The sequence below is a fragment of the Esox lucius genome, chromosome 22 (genome assembly GCF_011004845.1).
Source record: "Esox lucius isolate fEsoLuc1 chromosome 22, fEsoLuc1.pri, whole genome shotgun sequence".
Taxonomy (NCBI): domain Eukaryota; kingdom Metazoa; phylum Chordata; class Actinopteri; order Esociformes; family Esocidae; genus Esox; species Esox lucius.
Genome location: NC_047590.1, coordinates 10419106 through 10437548, shown reverse-complemented (window position 1 = coordinate 10437548; position 18443 = coordinate 10419106). Strand labels below are relative to the sequence as shown.

General features: G+C 45.6%; 2 protein-coding genes across 11 annotated transcripts in view; one reads left to right on the top strand and one right to left on the bottom strand.

Annotated features, from left to right (window-relative positions):
* Positions 1-35: 35 nt before the first annotated feature.
* On the bottom strand, positions 36-3654 carry zgc:112416 (PRR29 family protein). 5 transcript variants are annotated; one of them, XM_010886418.4, is made up of 8 exons: positions 2542-2732; positions 1890-1970; positions 1660-1717; positions 1487-1560; positions 1213-1413; positions 885-999; positions 704-816; positions 36-556 (listed from the first exon to the last, which is right to left on the bottom strand). In XM_010886418.4, exons 1-8 carry the CDS (start codon positions 2635-2637, stop codon positions 368-370), a joined length of 927 nt encoding a protein of 308 aa, XP_010884720.1. In that variant the 5' UTR covers positions 2638-2732; the 3' UTR covers positions 36-367. The 5 variants fall into 5 exon arrangements, with proteins under 5 accessions (XP_010884720.1, XP_034145550.1, XP_010884721.1 ...); XM_034289659.1 differs by lacking the exon at positions 2542-2732 and adding an exon at positions 3398-3654 and having other exon boundaries at positions 42-556; positions 1890-1998; XM_010886419.3 differs by lacking the exon at positions 2542-2732 and adding an exon at positions 3338-3653 and having other exon boundaries at positions 45-556.
* pcnt (pericentrin) overlaps positions 2889-18443 on the top strand; it is a 36387-nt gene continuing 20832 nt past the window's right edge. For 2 of the 6 annotated variants that reach the window (XM_029116855.2, XM_034289653.1), the window contains exons 1-14: positions 2889-3078; positions 4900-4929; positions 7950-8129; positions 11416-11610; positions 13164-13313; positions 14267-15066; positions 15145-15525; positions 15815-16313; positions 16449-16844; positions 16930-17244; positions 17357-17500; positions 17598-17853; positions 17952-18266; positions 18345-18424. In XM_029116855.2, coding sequence (XP_028972688.2) covers positions 3031-3078; positions 4900-4929; positions 7950-8129; positions 11416-11610; positions 13164-13313; positions 14267-15066; positions 15145-15525; positions 15815-16313; positions 16449-16844; positions 16930-17244; positions 17357-17500; positions 17598-17853; positions 17952-18266; positions 18345-18424 — 3789 coding nt within the window. In that variant the 5' untranslated portion in view covers positions 2889-3030. Of the gene's footprint in view, positions 3079-4899; positions 4930-7949; positions 8130-11415; positions 11611-13163; positions 13314-14266; positions 15067-15144; positions 15526-15814; positions 16314-16448; positions 16845-16929; positions 17245-17356; positions 17501-17597; positions 17854-17951; positions 18267-18344; positions 18425-18443 lie in introns of those variants that run through there. The other 4 variants (XM_034289655.1, XM_034289656.1, XM_034289654.1 and 1 more) reach the window with 4 other exon arrangements.

Sequence of the window (18443 nt, the reverse complement as noted above, 5' to 3'; positions counted from 1 at the left end):
CAAATATGTTTTATTTTCATCAATATTTCTATTCTCACCCATGAGGGACAACAGAGGCATCGCTAGGATCACAATACATTCGGGGCTTAGCCCACCCGCCCAGGACAGGAAGTACAGGTTTTTGAATGTACACTCGGAAAAAATTTTGATGTACATGTTAGCGGCCTACACGTCTACAATGTCATAATGCGCGATCGTAATTATAGATGAATAGATAAAGGGCTATTTCTAACTTTTTGGGGGGTAAATTTGAGATATGGGGCAATTCAGAAAAGATCTGGGGCTATAGGCCTAGACGCCTAGGCCTAACAACGCACTGAGGGACTATAATTTAAGATGGGGGTTGGGGAGTATTTTTAGGGCTTGGCTAATAGATGTTGAGTGGCGGCAACGTGATGGGGCCAGACACATGCTGCACGGATGGCATCTGAGCTCCGCCCTGCCCTGCGGGTTGTGATGACCTCATTGAGGGCCACATCGGGGAGCCAATGGGAGGGAGAGTATAGGCCTGGGGGCCATAGTGGTGGTGGTGGACGGCATTTCCTCTTTGTTTGACCTGTGACATCGCAACAACATGCCGGATTAGGTTAACGTGAAGACGGGAAGGGGACAAACAAACAGTCGTAGCTGAAACCGATGCTAAGAGAGTTAATCCTGAGAATGTGGTTGACAGGAGTGATGTGAGCCTTGGTGTGATACTGACCGGTCCTGGGTTAGGTGGTGACTGGGCCATGGGAGGCATGGCCCTCAGCATCATGTTGTGCATTATAATCTGGTGCATTTGAGCGTTCTGCATCAACATCAGCTCCACCATATCTAAAACACAGAAGTAGACATGTTATTTTAAATGAGTACTTCATCACATTACATTTGTGAGCTTTTACCTTCTTTGATGCTGCCGGACCGTGGGGCAGGGAAGATTTGGGGAGGGGGTATCTGCTGAATGAGGGGCTGCTGTGCTGGTAATTGCTGTAGGATGGTGGCGGGCTGCTGGGGCCACTACACAGACAGAGCGAGAGGCTGTCAGACACAGATACACAGCATCAGACAGTATCAGGCACAGACAGAGTTTCCTTCTATGTTGCTCAAAGGATGTGCAACAATATAAAGGTAAGGAAGCTGCCCAATGACAATGAATACATTTATTTTCACACATTTTCTTGGTAAGAACCTCCATAACTGCAGCCCCCCCCCCCAAAGAAAATGTCTCACCATGTGCTGGATGAGGTTTGGAGGCAGCCGTGGGGCAGCGGGGGCAGGTGGTAGCACAGGAGGTGGAACAGAGGCAGGCTGGTGGATGGGGGCTGGAGGGCAAAGCAGAGGTGCAGGAGGGGGGAGGTGGTCTGGGCAGTAGCTCCTCCATGTACCCCCCCAGGTGCGAGGTCTGTTCTGATACTCCAGCCTGTGTTGCTCCTGCAGGCAAGAGATCGGGAATGTTGATGATATTAACGATGATAACGATAATTTAGTAACAATGATGCCATACCCTCAGTCTTTGCAGCAGGTCTTGTTTTCGTCGTAGTGCGCTGTGTAGGGTATCCAGCTGATTATCAAAACTCCCTAGCCAATCAGAATTAAGAATTAAGTCACATCAGAGAACAAAGACGGACACAGACTTCAAATATCATAACACATCTTTTAGGAAATCAGTAGTCTTACTGGTGGATAAGCCAGACTCTGCTCTGCCTTCAGCGTTGTCTCTCTCTTTCTCCAGTCTCTGTGGAGATGTAGACAGCCAGATAGACAGCAGGAAAGGTGCAGGCAACATTATGAATCTCTGATTGCACACTGAATTTAAAATATGACCTTTCTGTCTGTCTGTCAAACAATACAATAATTATTTCATATCAAACCAGTAATCAATTAAAATCAATCAATTAAATAGTGACCTTTTCCAGTAGCCTGAGTTTGAGTCGGTTCATCTGATCAACCATGGGGTCAGTCATTCTGAGGGGGCTGTAGGCTCCACACTGTGCATAAACAGACAGCAATATGCTCCTGGGGGGTCAAGGCAGTACACCTCTCATATTCCTAATGTATCTAGAACTCTCTGACTGTGTTACATTCACCTATCGTCAGCTCTCTGTCACTAGTATACCAATATGAAACCATTCACCTGGTTACTAAGGGGTCATACATGTTTACCAAAGCTAAGCCACACCCACTGCTTGGTTGCCATACCTAGTTTGTAACCTGGCCTGCCCATTGTAACCTAGGATTTCAATTAGTTTGCGCCAACAGCGGAAGACATTTTTAAGTAAAATCTGTACATTTTGGAGTAGCAGATTAAAAAAAAAGATAGTAACTGAAAGGCTGACATTTTGTTGGGCTTTACATTTATTCTTTAACTAGATTACTGCCTAAATTATTGGGGGAATGTTTGTACACTGGAGCTCTGGGCTGAGCAATTGATATTAAATATTGTTATTTGGGGTAATCTGGGTTAAATTTGAGTATTTATTTAATTTTGTAATTAGTCAGGATTTTCAGTTGACAGTTGAGCTTTACAACAGAATGCAATGTTGCTACTGGTTCACTCACTTTCCCCGGGTATAAGCTGCGAATTCCGCACAGCTCCAAGCAGCCAGTTAAATACACGCACTCGATTTCAAAATAGAACTGTAGGGGTGGACACATTTCGTTTTGGGTAACTCACTATATCTATTGGCTAAATAACTTCTCAATCAAACGTTAACGTCTCAATTGAGGCGTTTGATAGGTTTGCACCTTGTTAGTCAGATGCTCTGTATAATGTGGGAGGTAGATTTCAACATCGCAGGTAAACAGTTTGAGAGTCTGCATTTCATTGGCAGTAAAAATTGTTCAGAGTGAGCGGATTGGCGTTAATTGCGGGGGAAACTTGATAAAGGCGGTGCCCAAACGACATGGCGGCCATATTGAATTTCATATTGACAGTTGTTACAGAGATTTTTGTAGCCAGAACACAAAAGTGTGAACGGTTTTAGTTGGGTAGTAATAGGATTCAGGACATCGGTCGCAAAATTGTAATGGTTTCGTTTCAACCAAGACATGGACGAAGATGAACGACAGAGGAAAATAGAAGCCGGACGAGCAAAGGTTTGTAACGGATCAACAGCAATACTAGCCAGCAAGCTAACTAACGTTAGCTAGCTAGCTAAACTTATAAGAAACATTCTCGTACGACATAAAGTAACTGCCTGCAGTTGGTTCGTGAAGGGAAAGTTTTAGCGACTATTTCAATAGACGTATCTAAATTGCATAATCAAAACTAACGCTTACTAGTAACCAGCTAAGTAGCTAAACTCTTGGTCGTTATAATTACAATGCCCGTCCTCCTGTAGCATGCTAAACAAACCTCGGTATTGTTCTGCAGGACAGTTGACTCAACATCAGCCCAGCCGACTTTATAGCCTACCCCATGTCTTTCAGTGTGTTTTGGATATCTTAGTTTTTCTTCTGGATCCAGTTGACCACTGTTCACTGTTGTTGCTAACTAACCGTAGTGCACGTTATTATTTAACCACTAGACAGTTATTTAAGTATTTGTAGCAAGTATTTGTAGTTTCTTATTCACTTTGCTCCCTCGGCCCAAATATCTTTCCCTCCTGTTTATTCTCTGACTTGTGTGGAATTGTATGTATGCATGGGCCGCTTAGGGAGTGGACTGTGTTATCTCAGTTCGCTACATTCAGACAGGTGCTGTGGATGACAGCATGGATTTCACTCGTCTGTGGGTGCGTTTCAGACACACATTAAGTGTACAGTCTTGAACAGTATCTGTATTAGCAATGTCTGGGTAGGTGTTAAACATTGCCACTGCAGTAGAAAATCTCTGGATCAGGAATGTTAATGTGATACATAACCCCATGATCCACACGGACCTTAACAGAAGCCTTCTTTACCTGTCACCTGAGCATCTTTGCCTTCGTGTTGTACATCGACTGTGCCGTTCTCTACGACTTTGTCCTGATTACTTTGAGAATGACAGCTAAACAGACTCACTTTCTCCCAGCAGTTTGTCTCCAGTTAGATTCCCATGTGTTTTAGTCACATACACATTATAGAAGATGCTGTCGGTCTACCAAAACGCTTGTCATGGTTGCGTCTCTGGATATGTAGCGTGATGTTAACAACCCCTTAGCTCTTAAAAAAAATCAGTCATTTAGTTAACGGAGTATAAATATATAATTACAACTACAATAAAATCAAGAAAAGTAATATAAAATAAAACAAGATGAAATATGACCTGTGTTTAAATTACATTGATAAGCTGCATGGTGCGTGTGTTTGTGTGTGTTTGTCGGAGTTAGTTTTAGGTCTAATTATACTCATGGGCACCTTTTGCCGGTCCCCATGAGGCAAAAGTCAATTTCCGGTTTAGGGTCAAACTTACAGTTCATTTTAGAGTTGGTTAAGGTTAGGCATTAGGTTAGGCATTACATCTAGGTAAAGTTTAATCATAAATGTTACTTTATTGAGGTTATTGTTAGGGTTAGATTAGGTTACGGTTAGGTTTAGGGTTAAGATTAGGGCAAGGGAGCATGCAATTTCTATTTTCTGGTCCCTATGAGGAGAGCTGTCCGTGTGTCTGCGTGCGCGTCTGCGTGTGCGTGCTACAGTGTGAGTGAAGAAAATGTCTGTCCATGGAGTATGTGTGGATAAGCTAATGTAATGTAATTTTTGCAAAAAGGCTTAATGTTTCAGGGCAGATAGGCAGTAAGTTTAACAGTCTGATTTCACATCAAGAAAAGTTTTTGAGAGATTGACCAGCGTTTTGTGTGGCTTTTTCACACACACACACACACACACACACACACACACACACACACACACACACACACACACACACACTAGCAGCTGTTATCATGCCTGTGCACAGTGACCTGATTGATAAACCATTGTTATTCCTTGTGACAGAAATCCACCAACAACCAGCGCATTCATTCGGTAAGTGAAGCGGGGTTATTGGTGAAATGTCAGTACTTGGGATTTGGTGATATTCTCTCTTGATCCTTAATCTATAAAACCTCCTAAATTTCTTTTTTTAGATAGTCTGGGTATTTAGACTTGCATCACACAGTACTTAGATTCTTGAACATTTGCTACATTGTGGGTTGGTACTGAATGACATGTTTCCTCTACTGTCTTTTAACTTGTTGAACAAACTGAGGTTTGTTGGCTCCCTTATGGTCTGTGTGTTGCAAGGTGTGGCTTGAGGCAGTGATTGACATGTTGTAATTCTGACAGCATTCAAGAATCCAACCTTTCCCCATTTTTCAACTTCTCGTTCGGTCCAGCACCATTTCTTTTGGATGTTCCAGTACATTTATACACAGCACGTAATGTGATTGGCAGCTCTGCCGGAGAATCGGTCCGTCAATCAGTTTTGAGATGTTTTTGATTCATCACTGTGTCTTTCCCTCTTTTTCAAATGTGGTTCTGCTTTGGGGAGTGTGACACAACATTCTCATAGTACTGGACCAAGACTGTTTATGTCATCTAGCTAAATCTATGAAGTCATATTAGGTGTGTCATTGTGCACACAAGCCATTTGATGGCGCCATTAAATGGACCTGGCTGGATGAAATGCGAGCAGTAATACAGGAAGGAGAGAGAGGGGTTTCAGACAAATCAGAACACATTGGAACCCAGTATGCCTTCAATTACAACAAGCGTGTCCCAGTCCTATGAGGGAGCTTGTATGACTTATATAATTATATTTATTGAAGATCACTAAGAGTCTGGAGGGCAGTGTACTACTGTTTTGAAATGGAATTGACCCCAGCTCTGATAGTAGACGGCTTCATGTTCTACTGAATTGTGACATTTTCGGTTAGCCATAGCTGTTGCTATGGTGATGTACCACGTCTGCCTAATTTGTCTTTCGCTGTGAAGCATACCAAGCTCCCATCTTCAGTATGAACACAAATAGGCTACACGCATAAACAAGCTGAGCTGCTTCGACCCAGTGATTCTGCTGGATTAATTTCACCCTGGTGCTGTGTCATGGCTGAAATACTGCCGACACACACGACAAATGTGGAAAATGATGTGCTTCAAATTCCCCATTTAATGCTAGTCTGCAAACAAAATGAGTAATGCATAGAAATTCCGGACATGCTTTTAGTAGAATAGTTAATTTATTGAAGTATTCTGCTTCTATTAAACATAATTAGTTCCTATATCGTTGCATGTTCAGTTAGGAGGAATGACCAATTTTGTAGTCAATACACAATATTTAAAGCAACAGATTTAGTGGACCATGTTAAAAAAAAACAATGGGGATTGCAGATTATTATTTCTACTGTAGATATTTCTGAATTTTCATTGTTAACTGCGCTGCTATTCACTCTGACTAAATTGGGAAGAGAGGGACTAAAAGTAACAAGTGTCATTTTTAGGTAACTTGGCTTAAACGCCACCCAAACTATATGCAACCCCGAACCTCAGTCTGTTTATCTACAGCCACCATGTTGCCTCAGTTGATCTGCAGTTCATAATGCTTCTTGTTAGTTGATGTCAGGGATCTATTTTTCTGAAATATCGTCTAGTGCAACATGGATTTCTTTTTTGTTGGCGCTCACCAGTGAGTGTAGAACCATTCATGAATCTTACAGTATTACAGTAGCTCAAATATATTTCACTGGGCATGTACGGCCCAAACTTTTAGCTGAGGAACACTGGAATGGTCAGTGTATGGGTTGTAATTGGCATATAGCCATTGTCTGAAATGTTAAAATAATTTGGATTTCAAATGATTCCACCAGTATTTTGCTGGGCTAACTTATGATGGTGGAACCTATATTTTAAGTATAATTTAATTTGTATTCATATTGGAGTAGAACGTCCCAAAAACTTACCAGAACCACCGCCCCCAGCAACTATTTCTCCATTGGCCACCAATTTTCCCATATGAGACACTTTGACCAGTCTCTCTGATTGTGTTTGTGTGTATAGCAGCCTGTTCAACCTGGAGTCTTCTTGCATCCCTTTATGGCGCACACTCATTCTCATTCATACTCATCTGGGTCAGAAGCGTTGCTCACGGCGACATGAGTCCTGGGGATGTGCACGGCATTAAGCAGCCTGTTACATATGGTAACAAAACATGTCTCCTACCACTGAGAGATCTCCTCCCGTTTGCAGATTGACACTTCTCTGACGTTGAGATTTCATTAACGGTTCCACTTCAGACTAGTGTGCTAGCGTCCGCGCGCGCGCGCGCTTGTGTGTTTTCTTGTCTGTGTGTGACGGACAGCTAGCCTGTTGAGTGAGGGCTAATTGGTTTGACTGTTTGAAAGGGGGAGAGAGCGTCAGAGGTGGAGCATAACTCTCTCTCCCGTTCCCTCTCTGTCCCTTGCGAACGAGGGTCCCTGAAACACTGTAATCTGATTTAAGCTGCTTAAAGAGGGGAGAGGGAGTGTGAGAGAGGTGGATGCAGCGCAACAAAGAAATGCAGAGATCTGGATTCACTAGGATTTCATTTGAGGCAGAATGTCAGATTTTTCCGATCATTCTGCTGAGAGTGCTGTTGTTGGTAATGGCGGTTTTGGGAGATCTTTGGAGCAGCACGGGGATATTGTTCAATAGGATTGTGTTGAGACACACTGTGCGGCCTTTTGGCTATTTCGGATTGATGTGCTCAAGATTTCCTTCAGAGTTGGTTTTATCATGGATGTTACTTGTTGTTTTGGGAAGATGAACGTAATCAAACTCTGCGTCCCCATGTACCTCGAGCCATTTCCAAACATCTGCTGTTTTCTGACTCTAACCACTGAGAGGATCATAAATGGCCTTTTGTTTTTCCTTGTTTCTGAATGACGGATTCGAAATTTGATGGACTTTGGTGAACTCTAACCTTTGAACCCTAACCCCGGAGTACTAACCCCTAATATGCTAATTGTCTGGTGGTGTTTGCTCCTGCTGACGTACATGTCTCTCTACCTCTCCCTGTCCTTCCTGCGCAGTTTGCTAGCCACCGACAAAAAAGGGCGAAAAGCAACGGTCAAGTCGCGCAGAAAACGACGCAGAAGAGGAAGGGCCCGTCTCCAGCGCCGCATGTCAGCCCAGCGCAAGGTTGCCCACTAGAGGCGCTCCCCCGGGCAGACGGTGACTCCGCGGAGCCGGAGCACAGGAGTAACCATGAGGTGAGTCTGGCTGAACGTGTGGAATTCTGAGGTCCATGCTGTTGCATTAACTTTGTGTAGTTCTTGAATGTATCCCCCTGAGTATTTCCCCTACGTCGTGTAAAACACAGGGCACGCTGCCCCGATCTGTCCCATGGCACGTTTACATGAAATGACTGACTTGAAATGAATGACTTGTCAATTCATTTTGTCAAGTCGTACGATGCATAGCAGCCACCGCTGACCAAGCTCCTAGACACAACCACCCTCCCACCTTAAGTCACAAGCCTGTTCATAATGGGTTGTAGTGATGCATTATGAGTTCCATGCTAATTTTCTCCATTGTTTTCCAATTGTCACTTGAGTACAACAGAGTGAGAAAAATATGCCCTACCTGCACAGAGAGTAAAAATTAGGCTGTAAGTGAATTCTAACTTTTTGAAAGAGCTATGGCTATGTGAGACCAAAGATGAGTGTTATACAGAGCTCAGCTTTGTACATTTTTATAATTTCTAAATGTATTTATTTGGATTTTTAACTGGGACCATGATTCTAACACTAATGGCAGAAGTGCCATTTGAAAATGCTAGATCTGTTACGTATGTGATCATACATCTGAAAAAGATTTGTTATTTTCACCTGTGGATATTCCTTGTGACATTGTACATGATTGATACTATTGAGACTGACTACACATTGCAGAGAGAGGGGAGATCATTGTCGTAGCTCTTGAATCACTGTAAATTTGGGAAACTTTTGAGAATTACATTAACCCATGTCAAGGAATGTTTTTTTTTTGTGTTCTGTGCTGATGTGATTTGATGTTCAGTGCCTTTACCCGTCTTTACAATGGATAAAAAAAAAATTGCAAGGATCTTGAGCTGCAATTTCTAAAAAGATAAATTAAATAATAGCACAATTTATAGGGAATTATGAAAACATGTAATTGAATGAAGCAGCTGTGCACCAATTTCTCAAGGTTGGTTAAGGAGTTGCCTGATCTCAGTGATCCTGTAAAGACTAACTGTCAAGGACACGGAACAGAATCAGGTTCAAAAGTACAGCTCAGTAGCAGCAACACCGCATTATTTTACAACCATAGTCAAGACACAGATGGAAGAAGCAACCAACGCCTTCCGGCTAATAAAGTTAATGAGAAGGTTTGAAGGACATTATCTCACATTTTTCACCACAACATGGAAATGGATTGCCAATCAGTAGGCACTCAGGGCAGTCTTCTGCTTTTTCTATCCGGCTCAATTTGGAGGCTGAAATGGCTGCACCACAGGCTAAAGATGATGTGTTGGAAATAAACCAGGGCTTGGAGAAACAGGATGCTGAGTTGAAAACACAAAAGGAAGAATTGGAGCATGATGCTGAAATACTGTCTATGGAGCCACGCAAAAACCGGACAACTGAACACTGATGTGAAGAACGATCACCTGAATGCAACAGGAAGGCCTTAGAATACCTCAAGGTTTTTCGAACCATAAATGAGTGCCTGGGCCACTCAGGCTGTTTTGTGTCATCACAACATGGCTGACCTGGCATCTGTGTGTTTGTCTCTTTCTTCTGCACAGGGCCGTGGTTACACAAAGCATATGGATCACGCTTATATAAGGCTCACCCGGACACCTGCGAACAAGACACGGGTCATGAAATGTGAACAGAGTCATATCTGGCATCCCAGTGGAGTTAAAATGAAGGCTGATTGGCTACGGGGTACTAACCTGTGTCTTAGCATACTATGCATGTCAGTGTCAACGGTCCCTGCCTATTTGAGACACACTCACACGGACACATAGACGAGCAGACACACACTCACACAGACGGAGTAAAATGGGTCACTAAACACACATGCTTGGGCCTGTTTGTTGTCATAGCAATATAATCTGGATTACTATACTAACTGGATGTGCCGGTTTTAAAGTGGACGTTCACATTGAATGGACATAATAAAGTGTGCCATCGGTTCACTGTACATCCCCTTGCATGGCTCTGTCAGTCAGTTTTATTATCTGTCCCCAACGCCTGGGTAGATGTTTAAAAAATTAATAAAAAATGGCCTAAAAGTGATTTGATATACTGTTTAAAGTAGGATTGAGATGAAGAAGAGATGCACTCAGCATGTTTAGTCAAGGGTCCTTTTAAGGCTTTTATAGACATTAGGAGTTGGACAGGTAAAGTGGAGACACGGGTGGAGGGGGATTGAACCCTGGTCCCCGGTGGGAAGCCGGGTGTTACCACTCAACCACTGCTCTGCTCTGATTTATGTCATTCAGAAAAAATAATTGTTAGACATTCCACTTCAAGATGAGAAAAGGGCTCTCAAGCATTAAACCCAAATATGGGTGGTGTTGCCTGGTTTGACTGGTGGCCTGGGTGGGTGGTGTTGCCTGGGTGGGTGGTGTTGACTGGTTGCCTGGGTGGGTGGTGTTCCCTGGTTTGACTGGTGTCTTGGGTGGGTGGTGTTCCCTGGTTTGACTGGTGGCCTGGGTGGGTGGTGTTGCCTGGGTGGGTGGTGTTGACTGGTTGCCTGGGTGGGTGGTGTTCCCTGGTTTGACTGGTGTCTTGGGTGGGTGGTGTTCCCTGGTTTGACTGGTGTCTTGGGTGGGTGGTGTTGCCTGGTTTGACTGGTGTCTTGGGTGGGTGATGTTGCCTGGTTTGACTGGTGTCTTGGGTGGGTGATGTTGCCTGGTTTGACTGGTGTCTTGGGTGGGTGGTGTTCCCTGGTTTGACTGGTGTCTTGGGTGGGTGGTGTTCCCTGGTTTGACTGGTGTCTTGGGTGGGTGGTGTTCCCTGGTTTGACTGGTGTCTTGGGTGGGTGGTGTTCCCTGGTTTGACTGGTGTCTTGGGTGGGTGGTGTTCCCTGGTTTGACTGGTGTCTTGGGTGGGTGGTGTTGCCTGGTTTGACTGGTGTCTTGGGTGGGTGATGTTGCCTGGTTTGACTGGTGTCTTGGGTGGGTGGTGTTCCCTGGTTTGACTGGTGTCTTGGGTGGGTGGTGTTCCCTGGTTTGACTGGTGTCTTGGGTGGGTGGTGTGGCCTGGGTGGGGGGTCTCTGGTCCAGTAAGTTTGCAGACAATATTATACATTTGAGTAATTTAGCTGATTCTTATCCAGAGCGACTGACTGGAACTGTAATGGGTAACTGCCTTTTTCTCAACATATTGTTCACCTTGCTGGCTCAGGGTTTCGATCTAGCAACCTTTCGATATTAGGGCGCTCTCCCTGTACCACTTTTGCGTATTTATGATTATATGGACCATGACACGGTTTTTCATTCCTGAAATCTTTGTAACCCTTTAGGAACCACAAAGCGTTGTGGAGACACACCAGAGCCTCATTTCAGAGGTACTGTGTAGCCCGGAACACTTGGAGCCATCTCATGCCCGTGATGGAAACCATATCCTGGGGGGGCAGGCTGTTGGAGAGCCGCCTGAGGGCATGGAGGTAGTGGGAGAGGAGGATTTACTGGTTCTCACTGGAAAAGAACCACTCAAGGTACACACTTTTTAAAATAAATAAAACTAAAGTATTGACATAATAGATGTGCAAGGAGTGTTTTTCCTGTTGCACAGAATGGTTGGGAGAGAGAAACTCATAAATGTATTATGCTGGAGCATAATGAGAACATGCATTATAGCTTGATAATCTCAACCACCCTCCTAACAGGGTTGGATGTTTGCTCAAATGGATTAATTTGTTCTCATGATTTATTTACCCATGTGCCCCCAGGCTTCTGACTTTTATTAGAAACATGTCTTTCTCCTCCACCCATCTCTCTCTCCCTCTTTCTCCCCAGCTCTAATTCTTTTTAAATTATTTTCCCTGGCAATCATATTTGTCATTCAGTAGACACTTTCTCCAAAGTGATAAGAATGACTGCTCATTCAGTTGTGCTTTCACGATATACTGTATCTCGGAATATTTTGAAGTAGTTTGTATTTAATTTTAAGGGTTTTATTTAGTTTTACAATGAATCATACATAACAGAAGATTATGCATATATACTGGTGACAAATTAAAGGAAAAACCCTGAATAAATGAGTGAAGGAACATAAATGAATGCAGAGGCTTTCATACAGGTGACCTGCATGATGTAATTAAGCAACTGACATCATGTTTTGTGGCATGTACATCAACAGCCAGCGTTTTGGAGACGCCTACACGTTCAGTGGTATTTCTTTATTTAATCATTTACACATTATAGAATAATAGTGAAGACATCAAAACTATTAAATAATACATGGATTCATGTAGTATGTGAAAGTGTTAAACAAATCAAAAATAGTTTAATATAAAAAATTATTCAAAGTAGCCACCCTTTACTTTGATGATAGCTTTGCATACTCTTTGCATTCTGTCAACCAGCAGTAGTCACCTGGAATGTATTTCAGTTGACAGGTGTCTCGTTAAAAGTTAATTTGTGTCGTTTCTTTCCTCCTTAATGTGTTTTCTGCCCGTCAGTTGTGTTGCGACTGTTACTGTTTAAAATGGTGAACAGGCCCAGTTGACCTGGATCATGGTGGCCAGGTGAAAGGATCTAGACGACTTGGACAGGGGGTTCATTATTGGGTCATTTTATGCTTTAAAGAGTATGAAAATCACATGAATCACATGCAATGGACACATGCAATTACATGAATCACATGCAATGGACACATGCAATTACATGAATCACACGCAATGGACATATGCAATTACATGAATCACATGCAATGGTAGTCAGTGGGTCTCAACTCAATTTATCACCTATTGAGAATTTTGGACCAACGTATTAGACAGCGCTCTCCACCACCATCATCAAAACACCAAATGAGGGAATATCTTTTGGAAGTATTGTGTTCCATCCCCCCAGTAGTTTCACTGACTCGTGGAATCTATACCAAGGCGCATTGAAGCTGTTCTGGTGGCTCCTGGTGGCCCAACATGTTACTGAGACACTATGTTGGTTTTTCCTTTAATTTGTCACCCGTCTGTATATAGTATGCCAGTAACACTGTAAATCTTGGGCTGGGGGAAAGGGTGTGTGTGTAACACTATGGTCTCTGCAGCAGTTACAGGCTGCAGTAGAGAAGCGTAATGAGATCATCAGCAGACTGAGCTGCAACCTGCAGGAGGCGCTGGAGAGCCGAGACCAGGTACAGCAAGAGGCCCTCTCCTTGACTGGTCAGATAGAGGCCCTACAGTTACAGCTACAGCAGGTACAGTGCACTCACATTGTTCCGTACACTCATGGTATTCTGTACAGTTAACCTCGTGTGCATCAAAAATTCTACCCAGTTAAATATGATTTAAATTCCACAATAAAGTTGAATTTCTACTTTTTCCAACTAAATCGTCATGGAGTCATTCACAGTTTCACTCGCTACAAGATTTAAGTAACAGAGGTACACTTTTTTTTTTTGTGGATAGAATGTCAGAGGGGAAGGAAAGTCGGAAGAGCGAGACATTGTGTGGGAAAACCCATTTGACTTTGAAAAGGTGTTTCCACGCGGCGTGCAAAACCTTTTCCCCCACAGGAGTTCATAATGCTGCCTGTTGTCATGCTGTCAAACTGCAGTGTAGGCCACTACTTACTCCTTGGCTCGGAGGTACCCGATAGGCACAGATGTTGCTGTTAGGTGCTCTGATCACAAAAGGATTTGTGTAGTATGAGAATAAGTAAGGTTTCTTGTAAGTGTTGTGATTATATGTCTCAAATCACGAGAGAGATCCTAAATCACAGGCGAAAGAACGCTGTACGGAACACCGAGAGTTACATGCCAAGCGCTGGTCGGCACATTGTGACTTCTGACAGTGTCCCTTACAGAGGGTCCCGTTTATCCACATGTTCTCAAATCCAGTTGGTCCATTTCCATATCAGTCATGTATTGAAACATTCCCTGGTTAAAGCCCCGTATTTCGACGCTAACACATTAGCTATAGTTAGATTGATTGGCATTGTAGCCTCGTTTGAACGCGGCAGTTGGGGTAAACCTGTACGGAACACCGTGAGTGCACTGCACACAAACACACTAACACACTTTAGAAACGATACAAATGTAAAACGATACAGCACACATGATTATGATGATAATGACAAATTGACTGAATTTTGTTTTTATTTACTGTTGGTACTCAATGTAAGCTCTTTGATATCCATCTTCTCTTCCAGACTTCTCATTTCTTTCGCACCAGGACTAAGGGGGGCTCTGTACTCTCCCCAGGCCTGCAGCAGGCCTCCCAGCCTGACCCCGGCCCCAATGACCTCCTCCATCTCTCCAACCACCTGGAGGTCTCAGTTAGTGAATCCGGGAACCACATAGACACACTCAGAACGGGATATGAACACATTGGTGTGGAGTGTGAGAGCCCAGAACAACATATTGACTCTGACATGGATGAACTTATCTCCATATTGAAGAGAGAGCTGCTGGAGGAGAGGGAGAAAAACCTTCTCTTGCTTTCCCAACTGGAAGAGGAGAAAAAAGGTTGGGAGGAGGAGAGGAGAGAGATTCTCCAGTACAAAGAAGAGAAGGAGGCCCTGAATAGGGATTTGCAAGATCTGAGGAGGAGACTGGAGGAGGAGGAGAGGGAGCGAAGGAAGGAGAGGGATGAGGAGAAAGAAATTAGGGAAAGACAGGAGGAGGAGAAGAGGAGACTTGGAGAGGAGGTTCAGAGAGTCAAACTGCTTTTGGAGGAGAGCGCGAGAACAAGAGAGGAGGAGTTGGGACTTAAGTCTTCCAAAGACAAAGTCAGTCAGGGGAGTGCTTGCGAGGAGGAAGACCTAGGTGACAGCAGGGTTGAGAAGTGCCTTCTAGACATGTCCATCACCGATAATGGCGACCCGCTGTTAGAGCGCTACCTGTCCTCTGCCCTCCCCTCACACACACAGCCGCCCTGGGCCAGTGAATGTCTGGAGGAACGCAGCTTTACGGAAGACGGCAGGCTGCTGGACAACTCTGCCAACTACAGGTGTGTATGTTTTTGTGTGTTCTGTCGCTCTGATTCAAATCGCTGGTTCTAATTTCTCTCCCTTCCGTCTCACCACAGGTTTGAGCTGAACAGTGACATCAGCTGTGGTGACCAATCCCAGCTGTCGTTCTTGCAGGAAGAACAAACTCATGTTCCCTCTCCACAGTACGCTGCACCAACCCTCTGGGTGGACCCTGAGAACCAAACTTGCCCCTCTCTCCAGCTCCAGTGGCAGGACAACACCCTCTCTGTCTCAGGAGCGGCCAGCGAGTGTGGCTCAGAGAGACTCAGTGAGTCATCAGAGAGACAGGCGGAGGAGGTGTCAGACCTGGGCAAGGAGCTGCTCATCCAGCAGTGTGGAGACCTCAGGGAGGAGCTGGCTCTGAGGGAGAAGGAGAAGGAGGTGCTTGTGGAGGAGGTAAAGAGAAGTGCCGAAGAGCTGGAGGATGCCCGAGCTAGGTGAGTCGTGCGTGCGTGCGTGTGAAAGATATCCACATCTAAGTCTTCAAGTGGAGGCCAGAAGTCCCAGTAAAGATACAAGAATCTTATACAACGTTTTTTGGGCCAGTCCCCACTGAGTAAAATGACATTTGTGCTTCGAGGTTTAGGTTTAACAGGAGAAGTGTTACAGCTGGGGTTTCTTTTAGGTTTAGGCATTAGGGGTCAGGAGTTAGGGCTAGGGGATAGGGAACATGGACATATGGCTTTTCGTGTTCCCTTGCAGGTAATTCTTATTGTCTGTGTGTAGGTGGTCTCAAGTCTCAGAGGAGCTGCAGGAGGCACACTGGGAGCTTGAGGAGGAGCGGGAAAAGCGAAGAAGAGCGGAGGAGGTGGTCAGTCTGAAGACTCATGAGGAAGACAACCTAAAGAACAAACTCAGTACCTTACTGGAGGAGAGGGAGAAAGAGATGGAGAGACTCATCCCCTCCCCTCTCTTGGAGGAGGGAGGTACCCTCGTCCCAAGCCTAGATGAAGAGATAAAGCAGCTGAAAGAGGAGAAATCTCTCCTCCTCTCTCGTTTAAAAGAGCAGGAAGAGCTGCTCTCCTCTTTCCGGACAGTGAAAAAGAACGACACAGAGAAAGACCTGGAACTCAAGGAGATTGACGACGAGGAGAAGTGTGTTCTCCTCTCCAGGTTGAGGCAGCAGGAGCAGCTGGTGTCATCTCTGCAGGAGGTGAAACAGGCAGGAGACTCTGTCTCCTCTGAAGTCCACGCCCTCTTTGGACGGCAGTTACAGTCACTACAGGTTCTTCTCGCTCTTCACTTAACTAAACTTCTTTCTGTCCCCCCCCCCCAGTCCTTTGTAACCTCCTCTTAATCCTTTGTCTCAAATTGGGTTTAACTGAGTCCAAGCTGATAACCTCTAACCTCTTGTCTCCAGGCGCATCGTGACCAGCTCCTAAACCTCCTTGAAGACACCAAAGCCAGGCACAAGACCACCACTGCCCTCCTTGGTCAGAAGACGCTGGAATTAGACACTGCTTTGAAAGAGATGGGCAGAGTCCAGAAGGAGGTGAAGACCGCGAGACAGGAAGCGGAAGAGAATGAGAGGAGGATGGAGAAGATGGCGAGGGAGAAAATGGAGGTAGAGTCTGAGCTCCTGTGCCTTAGACAAAACCTGTGTAATCTGGAAGAGTCACATGCCCAGGGAGTGAGGGAAAGGGAGGAGGGCAGGATGAGAGAGGATGAGATGGACAAAACAATGCGAAAGATGGAGGATCTTATAGGGGAGGAGCTGGAGGAGTTCCAGAGACAACTCATAGCCAAGGAGGAAGAGGTGAGGAGGGTGATTAGGCTGAGGAATGTAATAGTCCATTGGAACTTAAGCACATTGAATGGACATCATATGTCATCTTTTTCAGATGGAGGAGGAGCGAGAGAAGTGGGAGGTGGAGAGGCAGGAGAAGGATGAGGAGGTGCAGGGGGTAAGACGTCTCTTGGAAGAGCAGCGGAGGGAAAGGGAGGAGGAAGTGAAGGCTCTCCTGGAACAGCAGGTGCGGGCTGTGGAGGAGGCCAAAGAGAGTATGAGGAGGTGTCACAGTGAGGAGGTACTGGACCTGCAGGAGAAACACCAGGAGGAGATGTCAGAGCTCAGCAGACGTCTGGAGAGAGAGCTGTATGAGCAGAGAACTGCTATGGAGGAGGAGCAGAAGAAACAAATCAGCCTCATCAAACAGGTCCACAGACAAATACACACTCAAACAACTTTTACCAGCTTAGCTCTTCCTGAGCTGTATTTCTGTCTATCTCTCACTGTCTCTCTCTGTCCCTCATTGTTTCTTTTCCCAGGTGAATGAGAGAGAGTACCAGAGGATGGTGTCAGAGCTGATGTCACAGCAGAGGGAGGAGCTTAGCCGTTTGAAGGCAGAGCTATCGGGGGAACAGACAGAGAGTATGGAAGCAGCCCACCAAGCAGAACTACTGCAGACACAGGTACATGGAGACCGGTACCCCCATGCACGCACATGCGCACACACACAAACACAGACAGACCCCGCCCCACTAACCTTTCCTATCCACCTCCCTGTAGAGCCAACAGTCCCTGGAGCTGGAGGCCCTGCGCCTGAGCCTGACCAACCTCCACACGGCCCAGCTGGAGCTCACCCAGGCCAACCTGCAGCGGGAACGGGAGGCCTCTCTAAGCGAGCTACAGGCCTCGCTCAGGGAGAAGTGGGCCCAGGAGAAGGCCGTGCTGCAGGCCCGGCAGCAGTTCGAAGTGGAGAGGCTGACCGTGGAGGGCGAGGAGAGGAGCCGGCGAGAACAGCAGGAGCACCAAAGGAACATGGGTAAAGCTGATGGGAAGGGCTGCCCTCTCACTCTTTGGTCGCCACGACGACCTTCCTGCCACCTACTTTAACACACTACTGTCCGCGTCTGTCTGTAGATTCTCTAAGGCAGGAATGTGAGAGTCGTGCCTCTCAGGAGAGAGCGGTCTTGGAGGAGAGACATGCTGCAGAAATTGAGACCCTGAGGTCCCAGTGGCAGCAGGAGTCGGAGGAGAAACATTTGGAGCTTAAAACCCGGCTATCAGAGGCCCAGGCATTGGTATCTTCTACCCAGGAAGCCCTTACCCAAGCCGGAGCGGATCTGTCCCATGCCAGGGCTAGCCTGGAGGAGCTCCAGGTCTCCGGCCAGAAGGAGATCCAGAGGCTGGAGGAGGAGCTGAGCCAGGCTTGGGCCGACAGGGATGCTGCCGCCCGTGAGTCAACTGACACGTGTTATTTATACCTGCTGGCCGGTTAGGGGCGTGTTCAAACCGGCTGCTTTTGCTCTCCAGGTGCTGTGGAGGATCTGGTGACCAGCCACCGGGTGGTGCTGCAGGAGAGAGAGGAACACATCAGGCATCTACAACAAGAGGTGAGGGCACATTGTCCTC

Coding starts and splice junctions, on each gene's coding strand:
- zgc:112416 (XM_010886418.4), bottom strand. CDS start 2,637: ATGTGTCCACCCCTACAGTTCTATTTTGAAATCGAGTGCGTGTATTTA. Junction 1,718..1,889: donor AACTCAGGCTACTGGAAAAG/GTCACTATTTAA, acceptor ACATCTCCACAG/AGACTGGAGAAAGAGAGAGA. Junction 1,414..1,486: donor ACCTGCTGCAAAGACTGAGG/GTATGGCATCAT, acceptor TCTTGCCTGCAG/GAGCAACACAGGCTGGAGTA.